The sequence below is a fragment of the Gopherus flavomarginatus genome, chromosome 8 (genome assembly GCF_025201925.1).
Source record: "Gopherus flavomarginatus isolate rGopFla2 chromosome 8, rGopFla2.mat.asm, whole genome shotgun sequence".
NCBI classification, from domain to species: Eukaryota; Metazoa; Chordata; order Testudines; family Testudinidae; genus Gopherus; species Gopherus flavomarginatus.
This window is the reverse complement of record NC_066624.1, coordinates 96,670,711-96,697,198: the sequence shown is the minus strand read 5'-3', so window position 1 is coordinate 96,697,198 and position 26,488 is coordinate 96,670,711. Positions and strand designations below refer to the sequence as shown.

At 39.5% G+C, this 26,488-nt stretch overlaps 1 protein-coding gene across 1 annotated transcript; it reads left to right on the top strand.

Moving 5' to 3' along the window:
• Window positions 1-1,662: 1,662 nt before the first annotated feature.
• Window positions 1,663-26,488, top strand: SERPINI2 (serpin family I member 2). The gene is made up of 10 exons (XM_050966057.1): window positions 1,663-2,001; window positions 2,633-6,336; window positions 7,906-8,207; window positions 11,135-11,362; window positions 12,899-13,093; window positions 13,198-13,390; window positions 14,321-14,418; window positions 15,088-15,174; window positions 18,258-18,347; window positions 26,356-26,488. The coding sequence occupies exons 3-10, from the start codon at window positions 7,943-7,945 to the stop codon at window positions 26,430-26,432; spliced, it is 1,233 nt and encodes a 410-aa protein (XP_050822014.1). The 5' UTR covers window positions 1,663-2,001; window positions 2,633-6,336; window positions 7,906-7,942; the 3' UTR covers window positions 26,433-26,488.

Sequence of the window (26,488 nt, the reverse complement as noted above, 5' to 3'; positions counted from 1 at the left end):
GTCGAATTTCTAAAATCGAGGTACTCACCCGTCTGGACGGCGCGGCATCGATGTCCGCGGCTCTCCGTGTCGATTCCGGAACTCCGTTCGGATTGATGAAGTTCCGGAATCGATGTAAGCGCGCTCGGGGATCGATACATCGCGTCCGGACTAGACGTGATATATCGATCCCCGAGCAATCGATTTTAACCCGCCGATGCCGCGGGTTAGTCTGGACGTGCGCTCTGTTTGATGTCCTGCTCCCAAACCCATTGAAGCCAATGGAAACACTTCCATTGACTTAAGTGGCCTTTGGATCAGGAACTAAATGCCCAGTTGTTTCCCTAAGTATTAATAACAACAAATCATAGTCAAGATTATTCACACTCAGACAAATACCTAGATATAATAAACTGTAAACTCCAAATATATTCTGAATGATTTTAGAACTGCTCTCTAATTTCTTCAGAAATTTGCCAATTAGTAAATTACAAGTTAGTTATGTATTAAACACAGATAACGTATTAATTAGTCTTTTCTCCATTTACCTTTGTTTCTGGTTCTGTTTAATATCAGAATATGGTAAATTATTTAAAATTCTAATCCTTTAAATCATTAAGGATCTTGTCCAAAACCCATTGAGGTCAATAGAGAGATTCCCATTGATTTCAAGATGAAGTCAGTATGAACTACTGATATTCATCACCTGTGAAAATGATGCTCTTAATTCTTTGAGCCATGTGCTTCCTTATCTCCTACTCTGCATGAAGGATGCAACTTCTTGCTTAAGAAACAATGAGCACTGCACAGTTAGTTTTAGTGCAGCTATGATTATTTTTATGGTCTCTGCACTGTTAACGGTCATTTGGGAATATTGCTCAATCCCTATGTATAAAGCTTGTTAAAATGCAAGTAAACATACATCTAAGTGTAGTGATTAAGCCATATCCACAATCTTAATAGCTCAGGTACATGTTCTAATTAGTTTTAAATGATGAAGGCATCACCTGGGTAACAACATAGGAATATATAAAAGCCTTATCAAGTTAATGAATTCTTTGGGTGTCTCTTCTTCCATGGGAATGGTCCAGGTATGCCTCCCATCTCTGAGCTACTCATAGAGATGTTCTCAGGCATCAGGGTAGCAACTCAGTGAAATACTGTTTAATGCTTCATTTGGGCTGATTTTAATGGAAGGTACATATACACAGCAGAGGGCAGAATTTGGTCCTTGATCTTGGACTAGAGATCCCTGGAGACCAGACAGCTGTGCGCCCAAATACATGATTGTAGAATACACTTGCTCAGTCATGCAGACAGTCAACTAGCAGTTTAAATTCTTTTGTTTCAATACAGGATAATTTGATTTCAGCTTTTTATGACCCTTTAGCAGCAGTAAAGAGATTAAAATAAATTAAAAGAACAGTGTTTTATTGTTTTGTTTTTAAAAAACACAACAACCTCTGTTCTTTCTCCTTCTCAGTTACAGGGTTCATAGCTTCACATCTTCAGAGGCAGACTGGAATTTTAAGGTGCAGATCCTAGAATGAGCGCTCCATATGAGTAGACTATGTAGGCACAGGACTCTATCCACAGGGCATTCTTTGCAGAATCTGGGCCTAAATGCTTAATGTACAGACTAAGCCAAAAAGGAAAAGCAAAATGTAAAGTAATTTTCAAAGATCCACAAACTTCTCTTAGCAGATCTGGAAGCAAAAAGTCAGTATTGTTCTCTCAGATTTATTCTGGTTTTGTTTCTGTTTTTTTCCCCCTCCTCTAGTGGCTTTCTTTTTAACAGTGCATCTTACCAAACATGATTGATTTTTGATGTGAATGTCTGTCCTGTTTTATAGCCTTGAAAGCTATATTTGATGAGAAGAGTCTGTTCCCAAAAGAAATTCTGGATCGTGAACAAAAAACAAGGCAAATGTGTGAGCAAATGTGCAACGAAGGCAAGATAATAAGAAATAAGAAGCAAGCAAAGATGAAAGAAAAATAAACCTTCCTGTTGTTACAAAGAAGGTAAGTGCAAAGAATACCATATATAGAATGAAGCTGACTTTGCCACAAACAGTTTAACAGAGTAAGTCCTACCTTTAGGGTCAAGTCTGTCAGTATTTGCTTGGGACCTTCTCCTTACACAGTATTTACAGGGCCTTTTCCTGCAGCCAGGTACTGAGTGTGAATAACTTTACTCATGTAAGTCTCATTGAAGTAACAGAAGTCAATCAGAGCACTACATGCATGTTTGTCTGCACAACTAGCCTTTCAGAAAAAAATCTGCCTGAAGTTACTGGCCATTCCACATGCAAAGGGTTGCTAATTTGGATCATTTTGCAGGCCTAATCCTGCAAACTGTTAAACATGTGATTTCCCCACTGAGTTAAATAGGACTATACATGTGTGTAAATAAACTCGTGTGCATAAGTATTTAAAGGGGTAGAATGCTAGTTTTGACTGGTAGGAGGAACTCCAGTTTTTTTTCCTTATGAATTTCAAAACATTAGATAAACTCATGATAAGAGTGATTTAAAGCAAACAAAATGTGCTCTATAAGAACACTGCAGTGACATTAATAAATAGTCATAACATTAAAACTAAAAAGACTTATAAATACAGCATATGTATAATTAACTCAACATCTTCCTTTCAGAGCTGTTTCTGATCACCTTGGCAATATGGAAATAAATGTCAGTGAACAATTGCACCAATAAGTCAAGCACAGGCGTACAAAACAATTAAACTACAGACCTTGAATGTGAAGAATAAATTTCCAGAACACTTTTATAGCTAGAAGAACTGGTACTCCTGTTTTTGAGTGTTTGTAAACTTTATTTTGTTCCTGAGTATAAATTTATTTCTAAAGAGAAGCAGTGTATTAAAAAATCCGACTTTTCTGTTTGACAATTATTTACTTACTGTAACAGGTAGTGCCTAAGATCAATTTAACTGAACTATAACATTGCCTGCATTTTGTTTATACAGCATCATAAATGTGTATGGCATTTTATAAAATATCAAAAAATTACCCGCAGCCATTTCACATATTCCACGTTATTATCATGGCTTACTGTGTTTTTATGGTCGTGCTCACTATGTGCTTGGTGCTTTCCAAACACTGAACATGATCTCTGCTCTGAGGAGCTTACAATGTAAGGATAGACAAGTGCATGGATTTTAGGGGAAAGGAAACAGGTGTGAAAGATAGGCCTTTTCCTGCAATATCCTTGGGAGACCTTATTAGATTAACTTTAAATATCTTTGGGGTCCATTGTATGAATGGTTTGTTTTATTGTGGGCTGGGATTGTAGGTAACCCCTCGGTGGAGAGGGGATGCTATGTGAGACCAGCGTGTTCAAAGGACTATATTGAACAATGTGCCACACAAGAATGCACTTTTGGAACCAAGTGTGTTAAGTGGTTTCCCTGGGGAATCTGTAGGGGGGTGGTGAATGCAAATTTCCCACCTGTGATTATGCCGAAACTCAGCCCATAGAAGCTGTGCCTTCAAGGGTGGGCCATTGTATGCTGATTACTTGTTACAAGAGATCAAGATCAAAGACCCAAGCTGTATAAAGGAATGACTGAGCTATTCATTGTAGCTTTGAATCTGAGACAGTTATGAACTTGTAACCATGGGGGAAATCCAGATGTGGGTTTTGAAGCACTGATACCTATCAGAGAACTAGATTGGAGTTGGGGGGTAATCTCTGGTAAACTTTTTGTATGTGTGTATGTTCTTTTATTGTTTTCATATGTTTTCTTTATAATGCTCACACCTTAAGAATAAATGTGCTTGCTTAGAAAGATCTGGTAACTTATTACTGTGGCAATTATACTCTTTTTAGCCTCTGGGGAGAAAGCAAAGTGCAGACGCTAGCTTGTTTAGGCAGTCTGGCTTGCTGAAAATAGCACAGTTTAGGTAGGGAACTGTGCAGCCTGGGAAAACCACAATCAGGAGGGAGAGGGACATGGGCCTCTGAGAACCCTTGAGTGAGTGCCCTTAGTAGACCATGGAGGAGGAATATAGGCAACAAGCACAACATGCTCCTCACATACAGGTCATTTTAATTCACTGTCAGCACCATGGCAGGAGTCTTCAAGAGGAATTTGGTTGTGGCAGGGCCAGGGCACTGCAGATGAGCTTGAGCTGTACCACACATGGGTGTCCATGTGGATGAAGGCATGGAGGTGGTTTCATGAAAAGCTGAAGGAAAAGTGAACAAGGCTGAGAGCATTGATAGAGCAAAGGATACTGTCCCTGTCAAATGTGTGGTGCTGAGTCACATGAATTAACTTTCTTCTGATCTCAGTTCCACTTAAATTTCCGAACTGACTAGCTTCAAGCAGAAGCCAATTTTTTTAAAAAGCTATCTGCCATAGAAATGCTTCTAGAAATGGAAGGCAACCTACTCCCACCCTTGTCTCCAAAGTCATGTGGCTCTGAGGTGCAAGCTAGGCAATATGTTATATATAAAATTCTTCCTCTAAAGCTTGTGCAGTTGTGGTTCTGTACTAAGGAAGCCTGGCTTTATAGAAATAATAAATATTGGCACTAACTGTTTTCTCAAACTTCTTAAAATACTATTTCTGTAGTACATACAGGCTATGTCAAATGTCTGACTGGGGTAGTATTTTATCATTTTTTTATTGGCATGCATTTTGGATGAATTGTGTAACTTGTGATGGGCCCGTTCCACACTCAGGATGACTAAGGGTACATCTACGCTGCAATTAGACACCCATGGCTAGCCCACACCCGCAGACTTGGGCTAAGGGGCTGTTTAACTGTAGACATTTGGGCTCAGGCTGCTGCCCTAGGTCTGGGACCCTCCACATTTGCAAAGTCCTAGAGCCCAGGCTTCAGCCCAAGCCTGAATGTCTACGCTGCAGTTAAACAGCCCCTGAGTCTAAATCCCAGGAGCTTAAGTCACGGGCCAGCCATAGGCTTTTAATTGCAGTGTAGACACACCCTAAAACCTCTACACCACACTGTCACGTATTCCTTATATCTATTATATAATGTCACAGTATTTTATCACTGCTTGTTGCATTAAACTGTTTAGGCTAAAATTTTGCCAGCCCTTATGAACTGTGTGTGTGAGGATGGAATAAGGAGCCTTCCCTCAATCATTGCCCCAGCAAAATGGGGAACTCCAGGCAGAACTGCGCCTTGTGGAGGCAAGAACCTCCCAATGCTCTGGACTATTCTACTATAGACTGCGGCTAAACTCATGTAACCCTTTGTCCCCTTTCCCCTCCCAGTCATGCTTAAAATACAAACAGCCACAATGTCTGATGTATTTGCAATTTGCAGGTGAAATCATGTGGAAAAAGTAACCATTATTTCTATGGGTCAATTTAGGAGCATAGTCCATAGTTCTGCTTCAAATGCAGACTCTCTCAAGGTAAACTAAGAGGATCAGAAGGGCACATTAGAACGGTGGTCACGTTTCTGAGTTATGCTGTCATCCCATTAAACTGAAACACAGTTCTCTCCATTAATTTCTTACATAAGGCAAGACATCCCAATTAATATTGACACATTTTAGAAAGACAAATTTTCATAATAAACTTTGTGGCCACCTGTTACGGGTTTTGGTACATTAATCATGCTGCTTTTCATGATAAACATAGAATCGTGTCCTTGTCCTTGTTGCCCTTTCTTTTTCGTTTCAAGGCAAACCAGTTTTTAAGTATAGTGTTACTGTGAAGGGTGGAGAGAGAGGTGAAACTGTTTTTCCAGGTAAGCATATACATTAATTCTTTAAATTGCTTTTGGAAACAGGAAACACATTACTGGTTGCTGCTAGCATAAAACAACTAAATATTTTTAATTATGTAAGCGTGTTTTTTTATTATTGCCTAATCCAAATTCCTTTCAAGTATAGCTTTCTTAAGGTAGGACAAAGCAGTAAGTATGGGCTTGATTGCTATTTCCATTGAAATCAATGGAAGTGCTTTCAGTGACTTCAGCAGGAATGGGAGTGGGGAATTGTAACTGAATTCAAAATATAATTCTGCAACTTAACGTGTTAGGGTTTAAAGCCATTAAATTCAATGGAAAACATCCAGTGATTTTTAGTGGACTTTGGATTATGAATTTAGTGTAGCCTAGTTGAAATGGATAGTTAGGGGTTTAGGCTGAGATTGCTCAAAGCAGCCTAAGGGAGATCCCTTAGACTCCTTTGAAAATTCCAACCTCTAGTTTCTTAACATGATTCAGGCTTATACTCAATGCTGACGTCATTAGAAGTATCCTCCCTCTTGTCTGCCCTTGGTGCTTGCACAGCTGGAATTTAACAATTCCAAAGTAACTCTTGAGCAGAAAGGAGTCCATTGAATTCCGGGCTTCATGTGAGTTAATTTTAAGTTTTATAATATCTGCTGTATTACTGTGCCAGAATTTAATTCATTATTTAGTAAAATGGTTTTTGTGATAGACTTGAAGGGTGCTTTATAAAACCAGGTCTATTCAAATTACATTTGTATTATGAGGCTACATTTCTAAAGCAATATTTGACCTGGAATTTAAGAGTGACCCACATCAAAATCCTGGATTCAAACACACTTTTGAGTCTGAAAGTTCATCTCTGTTCTGCATTGTACAAATGGCCCCCTGTTATCTTAATACACTGATTCAAAATCCCAGATCCAAACACCCTAAAATTAAAGATTCAGATTAATATTTTGCAGCCACAGACCATCTCCATTTGGATTCTATATTCCACTCCAGATAAAATCAAGCACAGCTTGGTATTTTTTACTATGTACAATTGTAGTAATATAGCTGTGTGTATATAATTGTTGCTAACATCAATTAAATGGATGAGTATAGTACAGAATACAGTAACTCCTCGCTTAATGTTGTAGTTATGTTTCTGAAAAATGCGACTTTAAGTGAAACGATGTTAAGCAAATCCAATTTCCCCATAAGAATTAATGTAAATGGGGGAGGGGGCATTAGGTTCCAGGACAGCTTCTTCTACTCTGCAAGCACCAGGGGCAGGGGGCTCAACCCTCAGCCTGCCCACTCCACCCCTTCCCCTAAGCCTCCACCCTTAACCCGGCTCTTCTCCCTCACACCTCCTCCCCCTTTACTTCACACCCTGCACCCTGGCTCCTTCCCCCTCCCTTCTAAACACTGCAAGCCAGCTGATTGTTGCTGACAAGAGACAGAGGAGGGAGGGGGAGCCTGTGCGCCGAGTCCTTGCTCCTCCCTACTCTCTCCTGCCTTCAAAATGCTGCAAGTCAGCTGATTGCTGAGGGCAGGAGGCAGGGGGAGGAGGCGGAAGGTGCTGATCCGTGGGGTCTGCCGGCGGGTGGGAGGCACCGGGGGGGTGCATAGGGAGGCTGCCAGCTGTGGAGAAAGTAGACAGCCACACAACGTAAGAGTGGAGCATTGCACAACTTTAAATGAGTATGTTCCCTAACTGATCAGCAACCTAACAACGAAACAATGTTAAGCGAGACAACTTTAAGTGAGGAGTTACTGTAAAGGACATTCCTTTTCCCCTCCTATGACTTGTTAAAGGATAACTTCTAACTCTGGTAAATAGTGAACTTAACAGGGGAACACTTCATACATTATGCAAAAGTTGCACAGAATGATACTTGCAAATAATCTTTAAATATTCACGTTAACCTACTCTTATATAGGTATTTGTTTATCAAGATTAAATCTCTTTTCAGGTATAGGAGTTTACTTTAAGGGATAATTTACATAAGATTCTATTAGAGATCAAAGGTAACATTTCCTAGTGTTAACAAGTTTCTTTTATACTAGGTGTGTAATTTATGGGTGAGATAAAGAACTTGACCAGTAGAACTATGGGAAGGAGCTAGATGCTGTTTAACATAACTTCTCAGACAAGTGTGGTAATGTGAAGTTAAATCACTATTCTGGTTTTTGTAATATGATTTCAGTTCCAGAGGGGAAAACGCTGCAATAAACTGTACTACAATGAGAAGTGCTTTATTTCAAAGCCTTCTCTTGATTACAGCTGGAATGTCCTCAACTTGCAGCCCCATCTCTAATCTTATGGCTGATAGCATTACACAACTTGCAGTGGATCTCTACCAAGTTCTCCATTGTTCTCCTGAAGAGGAGAACATCATACACTCGCCGCTTGGTGTTGCTTTACTTCTTGGAACAGTGCAGTTGGGGGCAAAGGGAAAAGCACTTAATGAGATAACACAAGCTTTGAAACTGCAAGGAAATAATGATGGTGAGTATCGCTTGATCTACTGTCATTTATGCTGTGTAATGATGGTGAAACACACAGGAGTGCTGGTTAGTTACTGGCATTTAGTACCTAGCTCATGTCACATGACATGATGATCAGGGTTTTGAATGATTATATCACTGTCATATGGCACTAGCTCCTTTTGCTAGATCTCATTCTCTTATCTTAAAACACAAATCAAATATCACACTCAAACTAATGAAGCTAACTAGTAAAACAGAAATGGACATATCTAAGATGCAGAACAGGGTAAATAGAGGACATTGGCCAGCAGCTACCATCTCTGATCCACAATTGCTTTCTGATCACATGGACGTTTCTTGTTCTCAGAACAGGTTCTTCCGTAGCAGCCAGCTCAGTCACTGACATGGATTCCATACCATGCCATCCTTACTTCTGTGCTTCTGCTGGCAGCGGTGCTGCCTTCAGAGCTTGGCTCCTGGCCAGCAGCCACCGCTGTCTGGCTGCCCAGCTCTGAAGGCAGAGCCGCTGCCAGTTGTAGCACAGAAGTAAGACAGGCAATACCATGACCCCCTACAATAACCTTGCAACCCCCCCTCCCAAAACTGCCTTTTGGGTCAGGACGCCTACAGTTACAACACCGTGAAATTTCAGATTTAAATATCTGAAATCATGAAATTTGTGATTTTTAAAATCCTATACCGTGAAACTGACCAAAATGGACCGTGAATTTGGTAGGGCCTAATACATTATACATACAATTTGCATAGCACCTTGATCCATAAATCATCCCATTGAAGTCTCGAGACTACTTACGGAGTGCAGTGCTCCCAAACATGAGTTAAGAGTAACAGAATCTGGCCTAAGGGGTATAAGAAGTCAACTCCAGCCACTCACCCCTGGCCTCCACTTCCTTATTTATATTTAATATCATCTTAATGAAGAGTAATAGGAAAGTCATTATAAGTTTCAAAAATAAACCTACAATAGGTAATTCTACAATGAAAAAGACTAGCAAAAATTTGTTGGCTAAATGATTTTAAAATTTGTACATTTTGTACAAAAACCACTGCATTCTTAACAGCTAGAAGTAGCAATAATTGAAGCCCGTGTTCAATTACAGGTTCCAGGAAATGTAGTAAGTCAATTTTAATTGCTTTGAATAGTTTTAATCCAATCTGTCCTAATAGAGATCATTGAGCTACAGTCAAATCCTATGTGAAAAGTACATTTTTTAACATTGCAGCACTTTGTTTGCTACAATGGTCTTTTTCCATGGACTCCCAAGAATAATGACTTGTCAAGGGACAGCTGGGCATTTATAGCACATTCATAGATCTTCAGTGCATGACATAAATCCATTCATTTAAGCAGATGAATATTAACCATTTTTATTTTTTTAGAAAATATTTAAACAGACAAGTTACTTAGAAAATCAAGTCTCTGACCTCTGCCACATGTCGTGCTGCTAGTCACTGGCAGAAAGGGATGTTTCCAAAATGCCTATGCAATGCATTATGGCACTAACGGAAACTAGTTAGAGTGGGTGTTTACAACACTAAATGGATTTCATATCTCCGTGTTGTTATAAAAATGTGACACAACAGGAGAGGAATAGAATGAGCTGAGCCTGGAACATAAGATAAGAGGGAAGATACGCTGCAAGCTGCATTTTTTACATGCATTAAACTATAGAATTAAATGACTCCCAGAGGCCAGAATTCAGCCCTGATGTAATGAGTGACTTCAGTGGAGTTACTTCAGGAATGCATTTGGCCTGGGAACTTTAAGAAATCAAATATGTAATCAATACATTGTGGATTTTTAAAGTGTAACTACACTCGGTAGGGGTGCCCTCATTATCCGTCCCCTGCAGTGTCTTTCAAGAAAGATAAGGTTAGCTTGTTTGAGTGAAAGTGGCTTCAAAAATCTTCTCTATCAGTCATGTTACCAATACTGAAAAGCATTCAGAGTCAAACACTTGGAATACTCAACTCATAGTATCTATTTAATTAGTGTACCAATGAGATTCATTCGCCCTGTCTTTAAATAGATTTAGTTCATGCTTTGCTCATTCAATACTATCCTTTGAAGGAGCATGTAGGTTAAAAGAGCCTGACTTTGCCATCCTTACTCATGCTGAGTAGTACCTTATTCTAGGTATAATTCCACTGATTTCACTGGCCCTGCTTGTGGAGTAAGGTACATCCAGTGAGAGTAAGGAGGGGCATAATTTGTCTCTGTTCTAAAGATGGTGACGTGAATTAACCTTGTATGTATAGTCTAATGCACGTTGTTCCTTATATAGAATACGTTTATGCCTTTCACTCAAGAGGACCAGGAGAGAGGATGGTTTCAGTGAGTGTAGGAGGTATGCGTAGGAGAGTTTTGAGTGGGAGAGAGAACAAAAAGAGTTCCTACTTCTCTCTCTCTACCCTCACCTCCCCAACAAGCAATGCTCGTCACTTTCAGAATCAGACTTTGGAGGGGGTAGTATTAGAATTTTCCAGTCTTGAACCATTTTGCTGTAGCTTACTTCCCTGCATCTGCAGGTGGCTTGTGCCACAAAAATAATTTTTTATAACATTGACAGGGATGTTGGAAGAAGCCTTAAAACCATTGACAGTTTTCAGGAATATCTAGTCACCTTACCAGTTACCTTTACAAGATAGCTTGGGTAGAAAGGGCCTGTATTCTGAGGACAGAGTGGTGGTGCTGGTGGTGGTGGTGGTGGGTCTCTGAATCTCCTATTTTTTTCAAAATGTACATTTAGCATAAAGGAAACAATCAGAATATTGCTGCTCATTTACATAAGCAGCCTTAGTTGTACTGCACCTGAGCCTTCAGGGGATTAGGGAATGCATTTTGTATATGGAGAACGACGCTATTACGCAGCTGTTTTATGTTCTTCAAATGAAGATGCTACTATTAACATTTATTTTCCTTAGGTGAAGAATTCTCTCTGCTCCAGACACTTTTCTCTGTCACCTCAGAAAAGAAAGAATTTACATTTAATCTTGCCAATGCCCTCTACCTTCAAGAAGGATTCATTGTAAAAGAACAGTATCTCCATAGCAACAAGGAATTTTTTCAGACTGCTATAAAACTGGTGAATTTCCAAGACACAAAAGCTTGCACAGAGGCCATAAGTACCTGGGTGGAAAACAAAACAGATGGTAAACTCTCTCTACAGCTTTCATAAAATCACTGTTTGCTAGTTAAGTTCCTCCCTTTTAATGCCCTAAAATATATAGAACAGGTTGGTGGTTGTATCATTGATCTGTGGCAGATATGAGACTTCGCAAGAAGGAATCTGGAAGTTAGTACCTTGTTTCCAGTATAGCCTGTTATTAAGACCAGCAACTAGCCCTTAAAAAGAGAAAAATGCCAGGCTGTTTGCTAACTTAATAATCTTCTTTTAATTCACAGCCATGTGAAGCATTTCTTAATACAATTATTTAGTACGGCATTTTTACACATTACTCCTTGCCAAGTAGATGATTATTTATTTTGTTAATAACAAGTGTTCCATTTCTCACATTTACTGTAAATCATTAATACATGTTAGTAAAATCTAGTAATTTTCAGAACACTATACAGCTGCTAAATAAACTCTGATACTCCATGTAAATATAGAAGCTAGCAGCCAAAGCCCCATGTCCAATGTGAAACAGTCAGCCTTAACTTTACAACAGGGTCCACAGAATTATGTAACTCTGCCTCTAAGCCCTCTCTGACCTTCCTTTTCCAATTAATATGGTATTTTGTGCATTGTTCAGTTTGATAACATTCCATTTATTTTATGCTGTTCCTATATTTTAACTCTGATGTGCTGCACATTTTGTATTGACATTGAATAATTGAACCAAAGAAGTTGCCACGGGAAAGTTGGAGGTTTTGGAAGCTGGGTATGGGACAAAAGGGGATTTTGGTATCCAGGAGTGGTAAGTGATGAAGAGGCTGCTGTTATTCTGGAGTCACTTAGGGGTCTGGTATCAGGGAGAAGAGAGAGTTCTTCCCCTTTCCCTTTCGGACAGGTGGAGAGCTGACTTTAAATTTGGAGGCAAAAGGCATTTGAATTGCTCATTCCTTACCAAAGCAACTATTGACACCAACTATGTGCCCCCTGTACTCATCCTAATATCTGCTGCTACATTCAACAGCAATGGAGAAGCCCATTAGCTTGCTGTTTCTGCTAAAATAACAAGCAATGAAATGGTTAATGTTGGCATTTAAATTGTCCTCACGTCATTAACACCTCCTTTTAGATAGACACCCTCACATCACTTAACCTTCATGTTATGAATCAAGTGTTTCTTTATAAGGGGAAGATGAAAGTTCATTGAAAAATAAATCTTCCATTCAGGTGCAGGGCACTGTGACAATATCAATATAACCTGGAACTCTGCAGGAAAGTATTATATTCCAAATTATACGCACAACCCTCCTAACATAATGAACATGCTCTGGCTCCCATTTATATCAATGGCAAAATCCCGTTCACTTCACTGGTACAAAAGTGTAACGACAAACTATTTATTCTCTGTTGTCAGAGTGCAATAGCCTTATTTTCAGTGTGTTATCGTAACAGGGAATCTTTAAAATCACAGCCTGTATATTACATGCACGCTCATTTTAATTGCATCTAAAGTAGACTAGCTGGTATTTATAGTGTGTGAAAATTTTGCTCATGTCCTTTTTCCCCCCGATAGGCAAAATAAAAAATATCATTTCAAGTGAAGAATTTGGTCCTCTCACTAGGCTTATTCTGGTGAATGCTATTTACTTCAAAGGAGACTGGAAGCAAAAGTTCAAAGCAGAAGCTACCCATGAGATGGATTTTACTAAGAGAGATGGTTCTGTAACTAAGATACCAATGATGCATCTTCAGCTGAGAACAAAGTTTGGTAATGTAAAATATGCATGTCTGCATGGTGACCATAAAATCATATATATTGTCTTAGTGGTTGCAGTTTGTTTACTGCAGCCCATGATTTTGTCTTTATTCTAGGTCATTTTTCTGACAATAATGTGAGCTACCAGGTGTTGGAATTACCTTACAAAGGGAAGGAGTTCAGCTTAGTTTTAACACTTCCTTTAGAAGATGTAACTATAGAAGAAGTAGAAAAACTAATTACAGCTCAGCTGATAAAAGACTGGTTTTCTGAAACACAAGAGGAAGACGTAGAAATAAGCCTCCCTAGGTATATAATGTACTGCTCAATATTTTGTTTTTTTTCATTATCCCTTCTAATCTCCTGTTTATGGAAGCATTAGGGATTAGACACAAAAATAGTCAAGAAAGCCTACTGATATCAGGCCCTGATTCTGCTCCCACTTAAGTCAATGGGAATTTTGTCATTGGTGTCAGTGAACACAGGATCAAATTGGACTTGATTTTCCACTACCTTATACCTTGTGAGAACTTTACACCTGTTCCAAGTAAGTGTGAAATGTTACCAGATGAAAACTCTTCATTCACTTGCACAAGTGGTGGCATTTTATACCCACTTCACACTCTCTTTGTGAATGACCCTGGCAAAATGAGAACCCAGGTTTCCTGGAGGGCAGAGCAGAACGTGAACATTGGCTTGGAAGTGAGCCCTCATATGGTTATTTTAGCCATCACCGATCTAAAAAGGTGCTTTATTTAGTAACACTACATTGACAAATTAACATTAAATTAAAGATTTGCACTATTTAATATCCACTGGTAAGTTCAGCTGCACTCAATGACACTTTACTTCTTGAGTTTTCGACTATGTAATGCCTCTGTCTGGTTTCTTCATAATTTTAAGCGTTGTCTCCCTTGTTCAAAATCATAATAGTAGTACTATCAAAGCCTTAAATAGTGCTTTTCATCCATATAGCTCAGAGCACTTTACAATCAGTGGGCAAGTAGCCTTTAACTACTTACTCACTTTATAGATTGGGAAACTGAGCTACGGAGAGGTTAAACGATTTGCCCAAGAGCACACAGCAAATCAGTGGCAGAACAGGGGATATAACCTAGATTTTCTATCTTCCTGCCTCCTGATCTAACCTTTAGGCTTGCTGCTTCCATTGATAATCATTTATTGACTGGGAGAATATTGATAGTTATACAATGAGTCTCTTTTCTATATGCTCCACAGGTTTAAAATAGAACAGACAGTGAACTTACAAGAAACGCTGCACTCCCTCAATGTAACAGAGATATTTAGTGGCGGCTGCGACCTTTCTGGAATAACAGGTGCAGTGATTAATAGTTCTGATATTACAATTATGAAACTTTTATCTCTGTTTTCAGTAGTCATCACCATTTATTATAATGTACTTTAACCATGTACTTTACAGTGCATATATACTCAAGGCAAAACTGCATGTGCATGCGAGCACACTTCTGTGTGCACAGACGAACACAGAAGCAAATTTTTTCCTCACTCTACATCAGGGTGGCTTATTCTTAGATTGATGTTAAAATATGGGGAGCAACTGAATTGTAATTTTGAATGTATAGAAGATCTAAGGTTTGAAGTTCATGGACTCCTAATTTATGGAAAATATTACACACACACACACACAGAATGGACCCAAAATTGTTTAAGACCTAGATTTCTCAGATCCCAGTGTTCCAACAAGACCATTTTCCTTATATTACATGAATAATATATGTGTGTATCTACAGACAAGTGTATATGGTATATTTTCTCCCCCAGCCTAGACTTTGCTTCTTTTTTCTTCACCCTTTAACTCATCAAACATTAATGGGAGAGTGGGTGGTGGTGGAAATCTTGGATGTATTTTTTGAGGGTCTAGGAAATGAACATGGAAAGGGTCTTCTGATTTTAATAGTTAAGCATTGGGCATGAGCCTTTATCTTTAAATGTAAAATGTATTAACTTATATATTTCCCCTTCAGAATCATCTGACATACACATTTCTAAAGCCATCCAAAAAGTTTGTATTGAGGTCAATGAAGATGGCAGTGAAGCTGCAGCATCCTCAAGTAAGATTTGCTTTGCTTATCGGGATAAATACTTATGACTCTGATGTATTCTGAGCTTGATGCAAGTGGATCTTTAGTAAATGTTGGATGCAAATCATTGGGTGCACTTTTCACCCATGGTTCTTCCATTTCAAATTACATTATTAAAATGCATGCAAGAGGCTTATGTGTGTCTGGACTTCATTCCTCAACCCATAATCAGACATAAAAAAATCCAGTCTTTACTCACATATTTGACTATAACTTGATATTTTTTTCTTCAGTATGTTTACAATCAAAGGCACCTGTTCTCCCTTGGTGACTTCTACTTCAGCGGGGATCCAAAATAAATGATTTTAAGGCAACTTTTACAAAATGAAAGGCTCAGCAGGTATCAATGCAGGTCATGCAAATCACTGTGCTGATTTCTATTGTTGTTTTTGTTTGTTTTTAAGCAGATTTTTCACACTGTACCTATTCCGAATTTCAGTATGCTTTCCTTGTCCCTACCCCTCAAAGTCAGCACACTTTTAAAATATGCATGTCTATGCACGAGTGCAACGAGGATAGAGGAAGGACAAAAGGATCTAATGTAGTGCAACTTGTGTAGTGAGAAGTCAGAATCTCATGTTTGCTCTTCTTTAATGCAAGGCATAGGGAATCACAGCACTGCCAGGGCCCCTGATCCCATAAAATGGATGTGAGGTTGAAGCCTGGCTATGTTGTCATCTCCTCACCCTCCTTCCACACCAACAGAAAATTTTCAAGGCCAGCTTTTGGGTAGTTATATACACATTCCATTCTATGTATCGTATGGTGCTCTGCTCTGCACCCCACCAAATGCCCCTGGCAGCATTTTAATTGAGTCTCCTTCATAGGCACAATGCCTCTGGCCATTATCACTGCAGCACCCCTCTAGTCCCTAGTGTTGGGTGGAGCAGTGACTACTGCTAAAGCCACTGTCAAAGTCTGTATTTTCATATTTGGTTTCCTCTGCAGGAATTGTTTTCTAAGTGTCATTTAGGTCCTAGAAAAAACACACCTTGGACTCTTTCTTTTTAATTTAATATATGGGGTTTTAATTTAATATATGTTTGATTTGAATTTTTAACATACTAAAAACACGGCTAACAGTTAGGTGGTAATAGCAAATTCTGCATTGTGTACCTTCATGGACTGTAATGCAATTACTCTTGCTGTTTGTGAGTGTATGAGAGAGGCGAATTAGGTGCATTGTTTCTCAACTCAGCACTTAGTGAAGAAGAATATTGAAAGCAATCTGCTTGCTAGTAGCTATTAAATGAATTCATAGCTCCCAGATACGCTACTTGAAAGTCTTCTCTATATTAAGTACTTAATAAATAATCCGTCCCTGGATCGAACAACACTAATTGAATTACATAGTGCATATGATATTTATAACACTATCTGCAGGAAGTCAGAGGTTGCTCTCAAACCAAGTATACCATCTATTAGGTTTTTTGGTTCCTGTCTGCATTTTCTTTCCTCATAGTGTTCCTCCCAAGTGTTTCTTAAACCCTAAATATCCCCTCTCAGTTTTTGCATTTACTTCTTTCTGTATCAGAAGGATGATTGTTGTAATATTAGGTATTTTGATGGCAAGTTATTGACTGGGATATGCTCAGATATTACAGTGATGGGGGCATCTTAATATCAAAGCATCTCAAAACCATTAACTACCCCCACCAAAATGCCCAGTGTTGTGACAACCATCCCTCTTATTAAGGCCTGTTGAAGATGGTTCTTTTAGAGCTCATCAATGTCACTCTCAAAGTGGCTAAGGAGTGATAAAAGGCCCAGTTCTGCAAAGGCTGAGTGCTCTTGTCTTCTCAGTTTTCCCAGCTGCTGCTGACCCAGGAGCAAAGGATTTGAATTCTGCTCCTTCACATAGTAACAAGTAAGCCCTAGACTGCTGGGCCCAGTCTGTGCACTGTATTTGTATTACATTGCGTGAAAAAGTTCATCTTGTCTTTATGATAATGTCTGCTTTAGCTTTTAGGACTGGCAAAATTCCATATTGTCCAGGGGCTGCTCCTGAAGACCTTTGTAATGGAGATGATTTACTGTATCTAGCAAGGATGTTAATATGAAACAGAAGATACCCTGATTTTATTTTAATGACGGAGTCTTGCAGTATCATATCTTAATTCTTAACCAGCCCATTTTCACTTGTAAACCATTGTTCTTGAGCACATATATCACTGCTTAAATGGGCCATTTAAAGCTTTCAGTTTGACAGATGCCTGCTAGGAAGGTAATAACTATAGTTAAAACAGACTATAGTTACAATATTCCATTCAGATGAATTTTAAAATGAAATGGCACATTTTGAGCTGAAGAAGTTAGTCTCAAGATATCTCCAGCAGGTTATTATCTTAATAGTTTGTGCTAAGTCCTCAAAGAAAATGTCATATTACAAAGCAGCTGTATAATAGATGAGGGATTTGTTCTTGTAATTGCGCTGTTGACTTTATGATTTGTAACTAAAGAAAAAAGCCAGTTAAAATACATTTGTTATTTGGTAATCAAGAACAGCAGTTCATCCAGTGTGTGTGACTCTGAGTGAAAGGCATTTTACATAGATACATCACTTCTCCTTACTGCACCATATACTAGACACCTGACATAATGGGACAATAGTCTGATCTGTTATAGCAAATTCTCTTTTGTAAGAATGACTGACTGATACTTCTAATCTGTGATGTAGAAATCCATCTCATCCTCCATGGCCACTGAAGTCCTCTGGTACCAGAATGGGTGTGGTTCCTTCCTTTATCCTAGGGGGAGGTGACTGGCTATATGGTGCAGAGCCTAGCGTTGCTTATGCTCTCTGTAGTGGATCATCCAATCTGCTGGACATTAGAAAATAACAGAGCTGTTTCAGTCACTGGCTTCAGGTAGTTCCCTCCGCCCGCTCCCACCGCTGCACACAGGGTGGCTTCTTAGCAGCTTCCTTGGCTTGGGGACGGAAGATGCCTTCTTTACCCCAAAGGCACTCCTCCAGCACCTGAACCTTCTGCTTAGACTTTGTGCTGGTCTAAGGATTGATCCCTAACAGATAGTCTATTGCTTTGTGTTTGTAGGCACGCATATGGCAGCAATCATGAGTATGTCACATAACCAGTTTGTGGCTAACCGCCCATTCCTATTTATCCTGAAACATAATCCAACAGGTAAGGTTATTGCATTTACACTCTCGCTCCTAAGATTTTTCAGAGGGGTATGTGTCAGATAGCACTAACCCCAAATGTGGATTTTATGGGGAAAATATGAAAGATAATAAAATTAAGAAAAAAATGTTCTTGTTTGTATTTGAACATTCCTGTGCAGTGTCTGCAACCCAAACAGGACAGCACACTGTACTAGTGCAGGGGAACAAGGAAGTGAAATGGACTATGAAACTTCTAATTACAAATAAAAGTGAAACTGATTAGTCTGACTATTAGAGAGACAAGGTGGGTGAGGTAATATCTTTTATTGGACCAACTTCTGCTGGTGAGAGGGACAAGCTTTTTGTGTAAGCTCGAAAGATTCTCTCTCTTACCGACAGAAGTTGATTCAATAAAAGATATTACCTCACCTATATTATATTTCTAATATCCTAGGACCAGCACAGCTACAACAACACTGCATAGTCTTTTTTCAGAGTAGCAGCCATGTTAGTCTGTATCCGCAAAAAGAACAGGAGTACTTGTGGCATGTTAGAGACTAAGAAATTTATTTCAGCATAAGCTTTCGTGGGCTACAGCTCACTTCTTTGGATGCATAAAATGGAACACACAGACAGAAGTTATTTATACATACAGAGAACATGAAAAGGTGGAAGTATTCCTACCCAATTGATTGGACTTTTACAGTTGGTATGGGTACTTCCACTTTTCATGCTTTCTGTATATATAAATATCTTCTGTCTGTGTGTTCCACTCTATGCATTCGAAGAAGTGAGCCTTAGCCCACAAAAGCTTATGCTGAAATAAATTTGTTAGTCTCTAATGTGCCACAAGTACTCCTATTCTTACTGCATAGTCTGACCATTATCTAAGATAAGTGAAATGCAAAAAGAAAAACATAAACAGTAAAAATAAAGCTGTTAAAATCAAAACAACTTTACAAAATCTAAAGTACTATTAATAAGGAAATTAGGAAAGCTGTTGGTTTGAATTTGTGTCTCTTTAACAAGGTATGTAAATTTCACATATATTCATATACAGACCATTCTCTGTCTTCATTTTATCTTCTCACATATGTGTTTCAAACTCAGGCCTGTCAGCCTGATGTGGCTTGTTTAATCTATTAATCCAGACCCCACACCAGTTGAAAATTCTGCAGAATTTCAGCTTTCTTTTTCTGTTCTCTGACCTGCTCCCTCTCTCATATGAGAATCAATAATTCTAACCATTCTGGTTGTAAAGAGAACCTTCCTAATGTGAATGAAGGCAGTGCTGTCTTCCTGCATTGACAGACAAAAGAAATAGGTCAGATTCGCTCCTAAATTACATTATTGTATATCTGGAATAATTTCACTGACGTAGCATTGCCAGCCTCAAGAAATCAAATATCATGTCAGTTATCCCAAAATCATGAGATTTAAAAAAAAAATCAAATCATGTTTTCTGGTTTGTCTTTTGACTTTTTAATTCACCTCTAATCTTCTGCCATCATGTGTGGGGGATAATTTCAGGTTGAAAAGTCAATTTTTAATGCACACAAACTGCATGACTCTCCCTGGCTGCTTGCTTATCCTCACTTCAACTGTTAAGACAGGAAAACTGCTGTCTCTTTTCTATAATTGTCTTGACTCTCTCCCCCCAGTTTGTTTCCTGTCAATAAAGGAAAAGGTGGATGATATGTAGTTTGGGAACCACTGACCTAATTCATGCACCGTGGTTCACACTCACACATAGAACACACATTACTTCCTAGGATTGATGAGCTACAGATATACAGAAAGAACTTTAAACTTTTAGCAATCATTGATACAAGTGATAATGGCAGAGTAAAAACAATATGGAATCAGTTTAGCCTTTTCCTAGAAGCAACACTTACCCAACTTCCCTTCCACATGCAGATAGGCTGTAGGGAAATGGCAGCCATCTTGCTAGCTTCAGCTCCATTGAAAGATAGATAGAAAAACATCCAATGTCACAATAAGATTGCGAGATGTAGCACGGTTGTCCATTCAGCCAGTAGGTCTACTGGTCAGGACCTGTTGCTTTAGTCCCTTTCAGTTCAATGTGTCAGAACAGGGTTCAGGTGGCTCAGCTTTCTTATCAGTAACCCCCTAGTCCTGCCTGTCCCAGAGCTAGGCATAGATGAATCTCAGGTGGGTAGGGAATCCCAGGCTCTCTCACTCCTCCAGGTTCTAGCCAAGTGTGACAGGACAGGCTGACCTTTGCTTTGCCCATCTCCTGTTCACCTTCCTGTGGGCAACTTCTTACCCCACCTGGTGTTTCAGTTTGGGGCGAGGCTGCTCTTTGATTACAGTCCTTTGCCTCAAACCCCGAGTGTCAGGGCTGACATATACAGGCAACCCTTTTGTGCCCTCTACATGGTTTTCCCTGCCTCTTGGGTGGTGTCTCAAGGAAGTGGAAGAAAGACTCATTACAAGACCTCCTCAGTAAGAGCTCCTCCTCCTCCTCCTCCTGGAAATGATTTCTCTCCTCCCCTCTGTCTGGGTTGCTGGAGTTCTTTTTATACAGCTCATTTCCCCAGACAAATGCTCGGCAGTGCCTGAGGGGCAGCGCTTCCTGGTCCAGTACTACTCCAGCCTTTCCCCTGCCTCTACTTTAGGGAGGGGTTTGTAAATCCCATCACATGAGAGCTGACAATAATGCTGATGTCAATTAACAGCAGCATAACTGAGAAAGGAATTTGGCCTTGTATGGCCAAAAGGTATCCCATTCATCTCAGTAGAATATTACCTCTCAAGTCTGAATAAATATCAACAGAAATATTCACTTAGCATGTATAGATATTGTGGTTGGATGTAGGCAGGGAGAAATATAGGAGGACTGGACAAAGGCGAGTGGCCTTTGGCTTCATCCACATCATTTTTAAAAGTACACTGCTATTAGCAGTAGAACATGTAGTGTTTTCATTTCTTTTCCTGTCTCTTAATGCTTGTCCTCTGAGCTCTGTACCTCCAAGAGAAGGGGCTCAGAGAATGGATACTGTTGGGTTCTGTGCGCAGAAAAGAATAAAGAGCTGAATTTATGGTAGTCCTAAACATGGTTTTCGTTCTCCACCTCTTCCCCAAATCAAGTGGTGCTGAATGCAACATTTAACTTTGCTAACTAAAATAGTTGATACTACCTAAGTACCATATTTTCCCCTCAGTCACTTTGCAAAACTTCTAGTGACATACCATTGGGGCATCTACTGTGTGGCTTGAGAGCAATATATTGCCCTAGCTTTGTAGCCCTTACCTAAGCGTATTAATTTAAAAAAATGTAATTCAGCCATTTCCAGAGAATGAGTTTGGAACTCCTATTCTAATGATTTTGGAGGAAAGTTTGTTCATTGAGGCTAATACAGTTATTTAAAAGTTGGGCATGACAGAATCTATAAGTATCTTTTAGATAAGATTTATGTCTAAAACTGTTGTTTTGAAGTTATGTGAAATCAGTTTTCTTTTAAGAATGTTTTATTTTTAAATAATAATAGACTCCATAATCCTATAGGCATTAGGTCCCAGCAGAAGTTTGAGGTCAGCTTCTTGCATTAATATTTTAGCTTTAGCTCTTCTCAAATTATTTTTCATGCTCGTCATAAATGATTCTGCTAAAGTGAGATCCTGTAAACCCCTTCCAAATAAACAGAAATATAAAAACAGAAATAGAACACTTATTTTCCAGAAATATTCAAAGCTAAGACCACGTATCCATCCCTCCCACATATAGAATTTAATTGAGTGATACCAGTTTTTATTTTAACCTTTAGGTAGTGCAAATTCCTTAGCACAAATACATTTCATAAACTACATGAACCAAAGGAACTAAAGGAGCATGCGGCATTGATGCAATGGGAAATCATGCCATTCAGAATAAACATGTTTGATTCCTTTATTTCATTACACATGGCAGTGATTATTGATTATTTTGTATTACAGAGCCATATGATAGCAATCAGCACACAAAAGTGTGTGTGTGTGTGTGGCAGGGAGATACCAGGGGAAAATTCCTCTTTTTTTTTTTTAAGCTATAACTTTTAACAACCAGTGTTTAATGAAAATCTCTACTGTTTTATGATCTGTGCTGAAATTAATATGTCAAAACTAAGATACTCCTTTAAATTAGGGATTAAAAGGAGTGACAACTCATTTATAGAAGATGGTAATGGCTCCATAAAAGAGGAAGAATTACTGTTATTTTTAACAATTACACAATCAGTACTTTTTGTTATAGCAACTTTGGAAAGGAGTTTCAGGAAATCTGTCATAATGATAGGCATTTGAAGACCAATATAGGCCTGATACATCCTATTTAGATCAGGCGTGAATGGGCCAAATTCTATAAAACAGTGTGATTATTTTGGAATATTTGGATCAATTCCTGGTCTTCTGACAAAATCACCCCCTTTCCTGGAAGCTGCTATACTGCCCCTCCTACATACAACTTGTCTGAACACTCATCCTGGAGAGAGGATGAGATAGACATTAAACCTCACATCATAGAGGTTAATTATGTCACTTAATGCTCTAAAGAAAGGTGTTCAGATATTACAGTGACGTGGAGTGATAGGAGTATAACAGTAGCCATCACAGTTAGTGGACACCAGTCCCAGTCATGTAACAGGAGTATTAACCTTCTGTAATTCTGAACCATGTCAGATGTCAGCTGATTAGGTTCAATCTTTTGCCAGTACACACAGCACTGGTAAAAAGCTTCCAGGACTCCCATAAATAGTGAAAACCAGGGACTGCTGGGAGAGGAATCTGAATATATAAATAACTGTCTCAGATATTTCCATTTTAAAACAAAATTAGATAAGCTCAAATGTGCAAAATAAATAAATAAATTAAATAAAAGACCCAACCTCATATCGACTTGAGAGAGTAATTCTAGATGGATGGCCACCAGGAAGAGCCATGGCTATAATGAAGATAAAAATTCTATTGGGACCAGGAGAATAAATTGCTGTGTGAGATAAGATTCTGGATAAGGAACATTGTATCACAATATTGCATAGCATGGTGACAAAAATGCTAAATACCCACACTGCCTAACTGGGCAATGTGAAGAGATGTCCTTTCCTGGCCTTATATGAATGCTGTCTTCCAAGATAAGTTATCCAAGCTGGAAATCTTCAGTGAATTCACATGTAAAAGAACCAGTGAAGCTACATGAGATTTTTGATAGCCTCCAGGACCATGGTGGGCAAAAATTTCTTCTAATTAAATGGGAAAGATGACCTCTTACTAATGGGCTACTATCTAGATTTTTAAAAAGTTTGAGCACACAGCACACTGCATAATAACTTAATAATGCTCTATAAATGTCAAGGAAGCAGGGTCTGCCATGGATGAGAACCAATGCCTTTTGAGTAGCCTCTGAGGAGGAGATGTAGAGACAGCTCTGTGAAAGGATTCTAACAAAGACTTCCTCTCTCAGAGCCAGACTTCCATTTTGAATCTTACACCATTCCTGAGTAGTGAATTCACTGCAAAAAGAGACTTTCAATAGGGAAGAAAAATGGGATTTTACTATGTATAATACTAGAGTCAAATTGAAATGGCCTTTGGCAACAGCAGGAAGTCACAAGGATCATACCATAAAGGGATTAGTTCCTGAGGCAAAGTAAAAAGTATTTAATAATGGTAAACTATTCCGGGCAGTGGAAAGATGGGACTAAAATTCCCCAGGGTTGGTAGTCTGAGTTACCGGAGCGGTCAGCAAGTAACAGTAAGAGACTTAAGGCACAATAGTGCATACATTATAAAATGCAACAAAGAGTCCTGTGGCACCTTATAGACTAACAGACGTATTTGAGCAGACTAACATGGCTACCCCTCTCATCATTGTAAAATGTCTAACCCATGGGTAAGGATAAGATTTCGTCACAGAGGTTATGAAAATCATGGCTTCCGTGACTTTCTGAGGCCTCCGTGACATTTTCTGCTTCAGCCTCATGCCCTTGGGCAGCAGGGGCACCATAGCTCCCAGCTGTCGGCCCCAGAGCTCTGAGTTGTCACAGGTGGTGGGAACCCTGGAGCTCTGAGTTGCCAACCCTGAGCTGCTGTGGGCGGCATGGGCCTGGAGCTCCTGGCAATGAGCTTCTCCCCCTGCAACCTTATTTTTAGTAAAAGTCACAGACAGGCCACGGGCTTCTGTGAATTTTTGTTTAATGCCGCCACCTGTCCATGACTTTTACTAAAAATAACCATGACAAAAACTTAACCTTGCCCATGGGTTAGCCCAGAAGAAACTCTTTCCATCAAAGTTGTAATATTTCTTTCCAACTGCCTAAAGTAACTTACTGTGTTGATCTAATAAATCTTTTGAAAATGCAAAACTACTGTGACTTATTGATACCAAGAACTTGACATGTACTGAAGTATTGTTAAGATTTGTGTTCGCAGTGCATAAACTTTCAGTTAGAAGAAGAACAATAGTTAAGATTACCCTAAACCAGGCCTGCACAACATGTGGCCTGAGGGCCACATGCGGTCCGCATGGGCTCACTGTGCAGCCTGCGGGGGGTGAGTAGGTGGGCTCATTGTGAGGCCTGCGGTGGGCAAGTAGGCGAGCGGTGGGTGAGGGAGGGGGGCTGAAGAGGCGGACGGGCAGTGGCAGGAGGTGAGGAAGCGAGTCGGGGGCGTGGGGGACTGAGGAGGCAAGCAGGCGGGCGGGCAGTGGTGGGGGCTGAGTAGGCGAGCCGGGGGGGTGGGAGCTGAGGAGGAGACTGGGCAGACAGTGGCAGGGGGTAAGTAGGCGAGCCGGGGGAGTGGAGGCCTGAGGAGGTGAGCGAGGAGCCAATGGCTGACCTGTTCTACTGGTCTGGCTCCCATCCCCTCTACAAGGGTTGCAGCTGTCTGGAGGTGCCTGCCTTCCACACCTTCCTCATTCACACCTCATTCATTCAACAGGGCAATTGATCACAAAGTTGGGGGAAGATCTTATTGTACTTCTAGCAAAAAGGCATTTTTCTTGTACCTTAATTATACTACGTTAGGGGCTTGCTATAACATATTACCAAGATTCAATACCGCTGTTTTGGTGGGGCAGTGCTGGGGAAGGAAGGTTTATTTCCGTGGGGTGTGTGATGCTGGGGGGAGGAGTATTTCAGGGGGATTGGGTGGAGCTGGGGGGTGTTGTGTTCTGAGGGGGCTTGGTGGCGCTGGGGGAGGGTTTGGCGAGGCCAGGGGGGTTTGGCCCTCAGCTGTTTTCTTTGGAATAATATGGCCCTTCCCACTTTAAGAGTTGTGCAGGGCTGCCCTTAACAGTATATCTACTCATGCAAAACTTACCTGCTGCACCAGATCTAGTCAGGATGCACCTTTCTATTGAATTTTGCAATGATGATCTTTTTTAAAAGAGAGATCGTTCAACAATAAAAGCTAAGACTACTGTGGATTAACTTCTGTCGGAGCTCAGATACATAGATTTCCTATTAAAAACTTCTGAAGAGAAACAAACCAAAAACTTTGCAGAGAACTCAAAAAGCACAAAAAATAGAACAGTGAAATTTCACACTGATTGGTCACCTGATTTTAGAGAAAAAATAGGAACTTCTGTTGTATTTTAGGCCCTTTTAGAAAGTAACCTTAAATATGGAGTCTCTACTACAAGTGTCCATAATACAAATCTCTGGTACACAGGAAAAAAAGCAATCACGGTTACAGAACTACACATTTTCTGCATGTACAGTATGGTGTATGATACAAAATACTGTATCTTAAGGACTCTAAGCCATACAATTGTAGCTTAGATATAAATGAAATTTTATATGTTTAGCATAGGATTTTTTCTTCATACAAATAATAAGGGCTGGCAGGGTCAGTGTGGCCAGATAGGGGGAAAGAATTTAATGTTGTTTGTGTCATTACATTTAACTCTGACATATTTTCTATTGACGAGGGAAAGTAGGAATAGATGAAAAAAATGTTCTTATTCTTAATAATTGTTACTGAAATCCACAGAAATGTTTACCAGTAAACATATTTAATACTCTTTCAATTTCTAGGTTCAATTGTGTTTATGGGAAGGCTGGCAAACCCTGACATTCAAAACATAAGGAGAAGAGATATGGAGTCACTATAATCATAACAAAGACAGAAAAAATGTAATGTTCTAAAATTAAAGTCTGATCATTACTA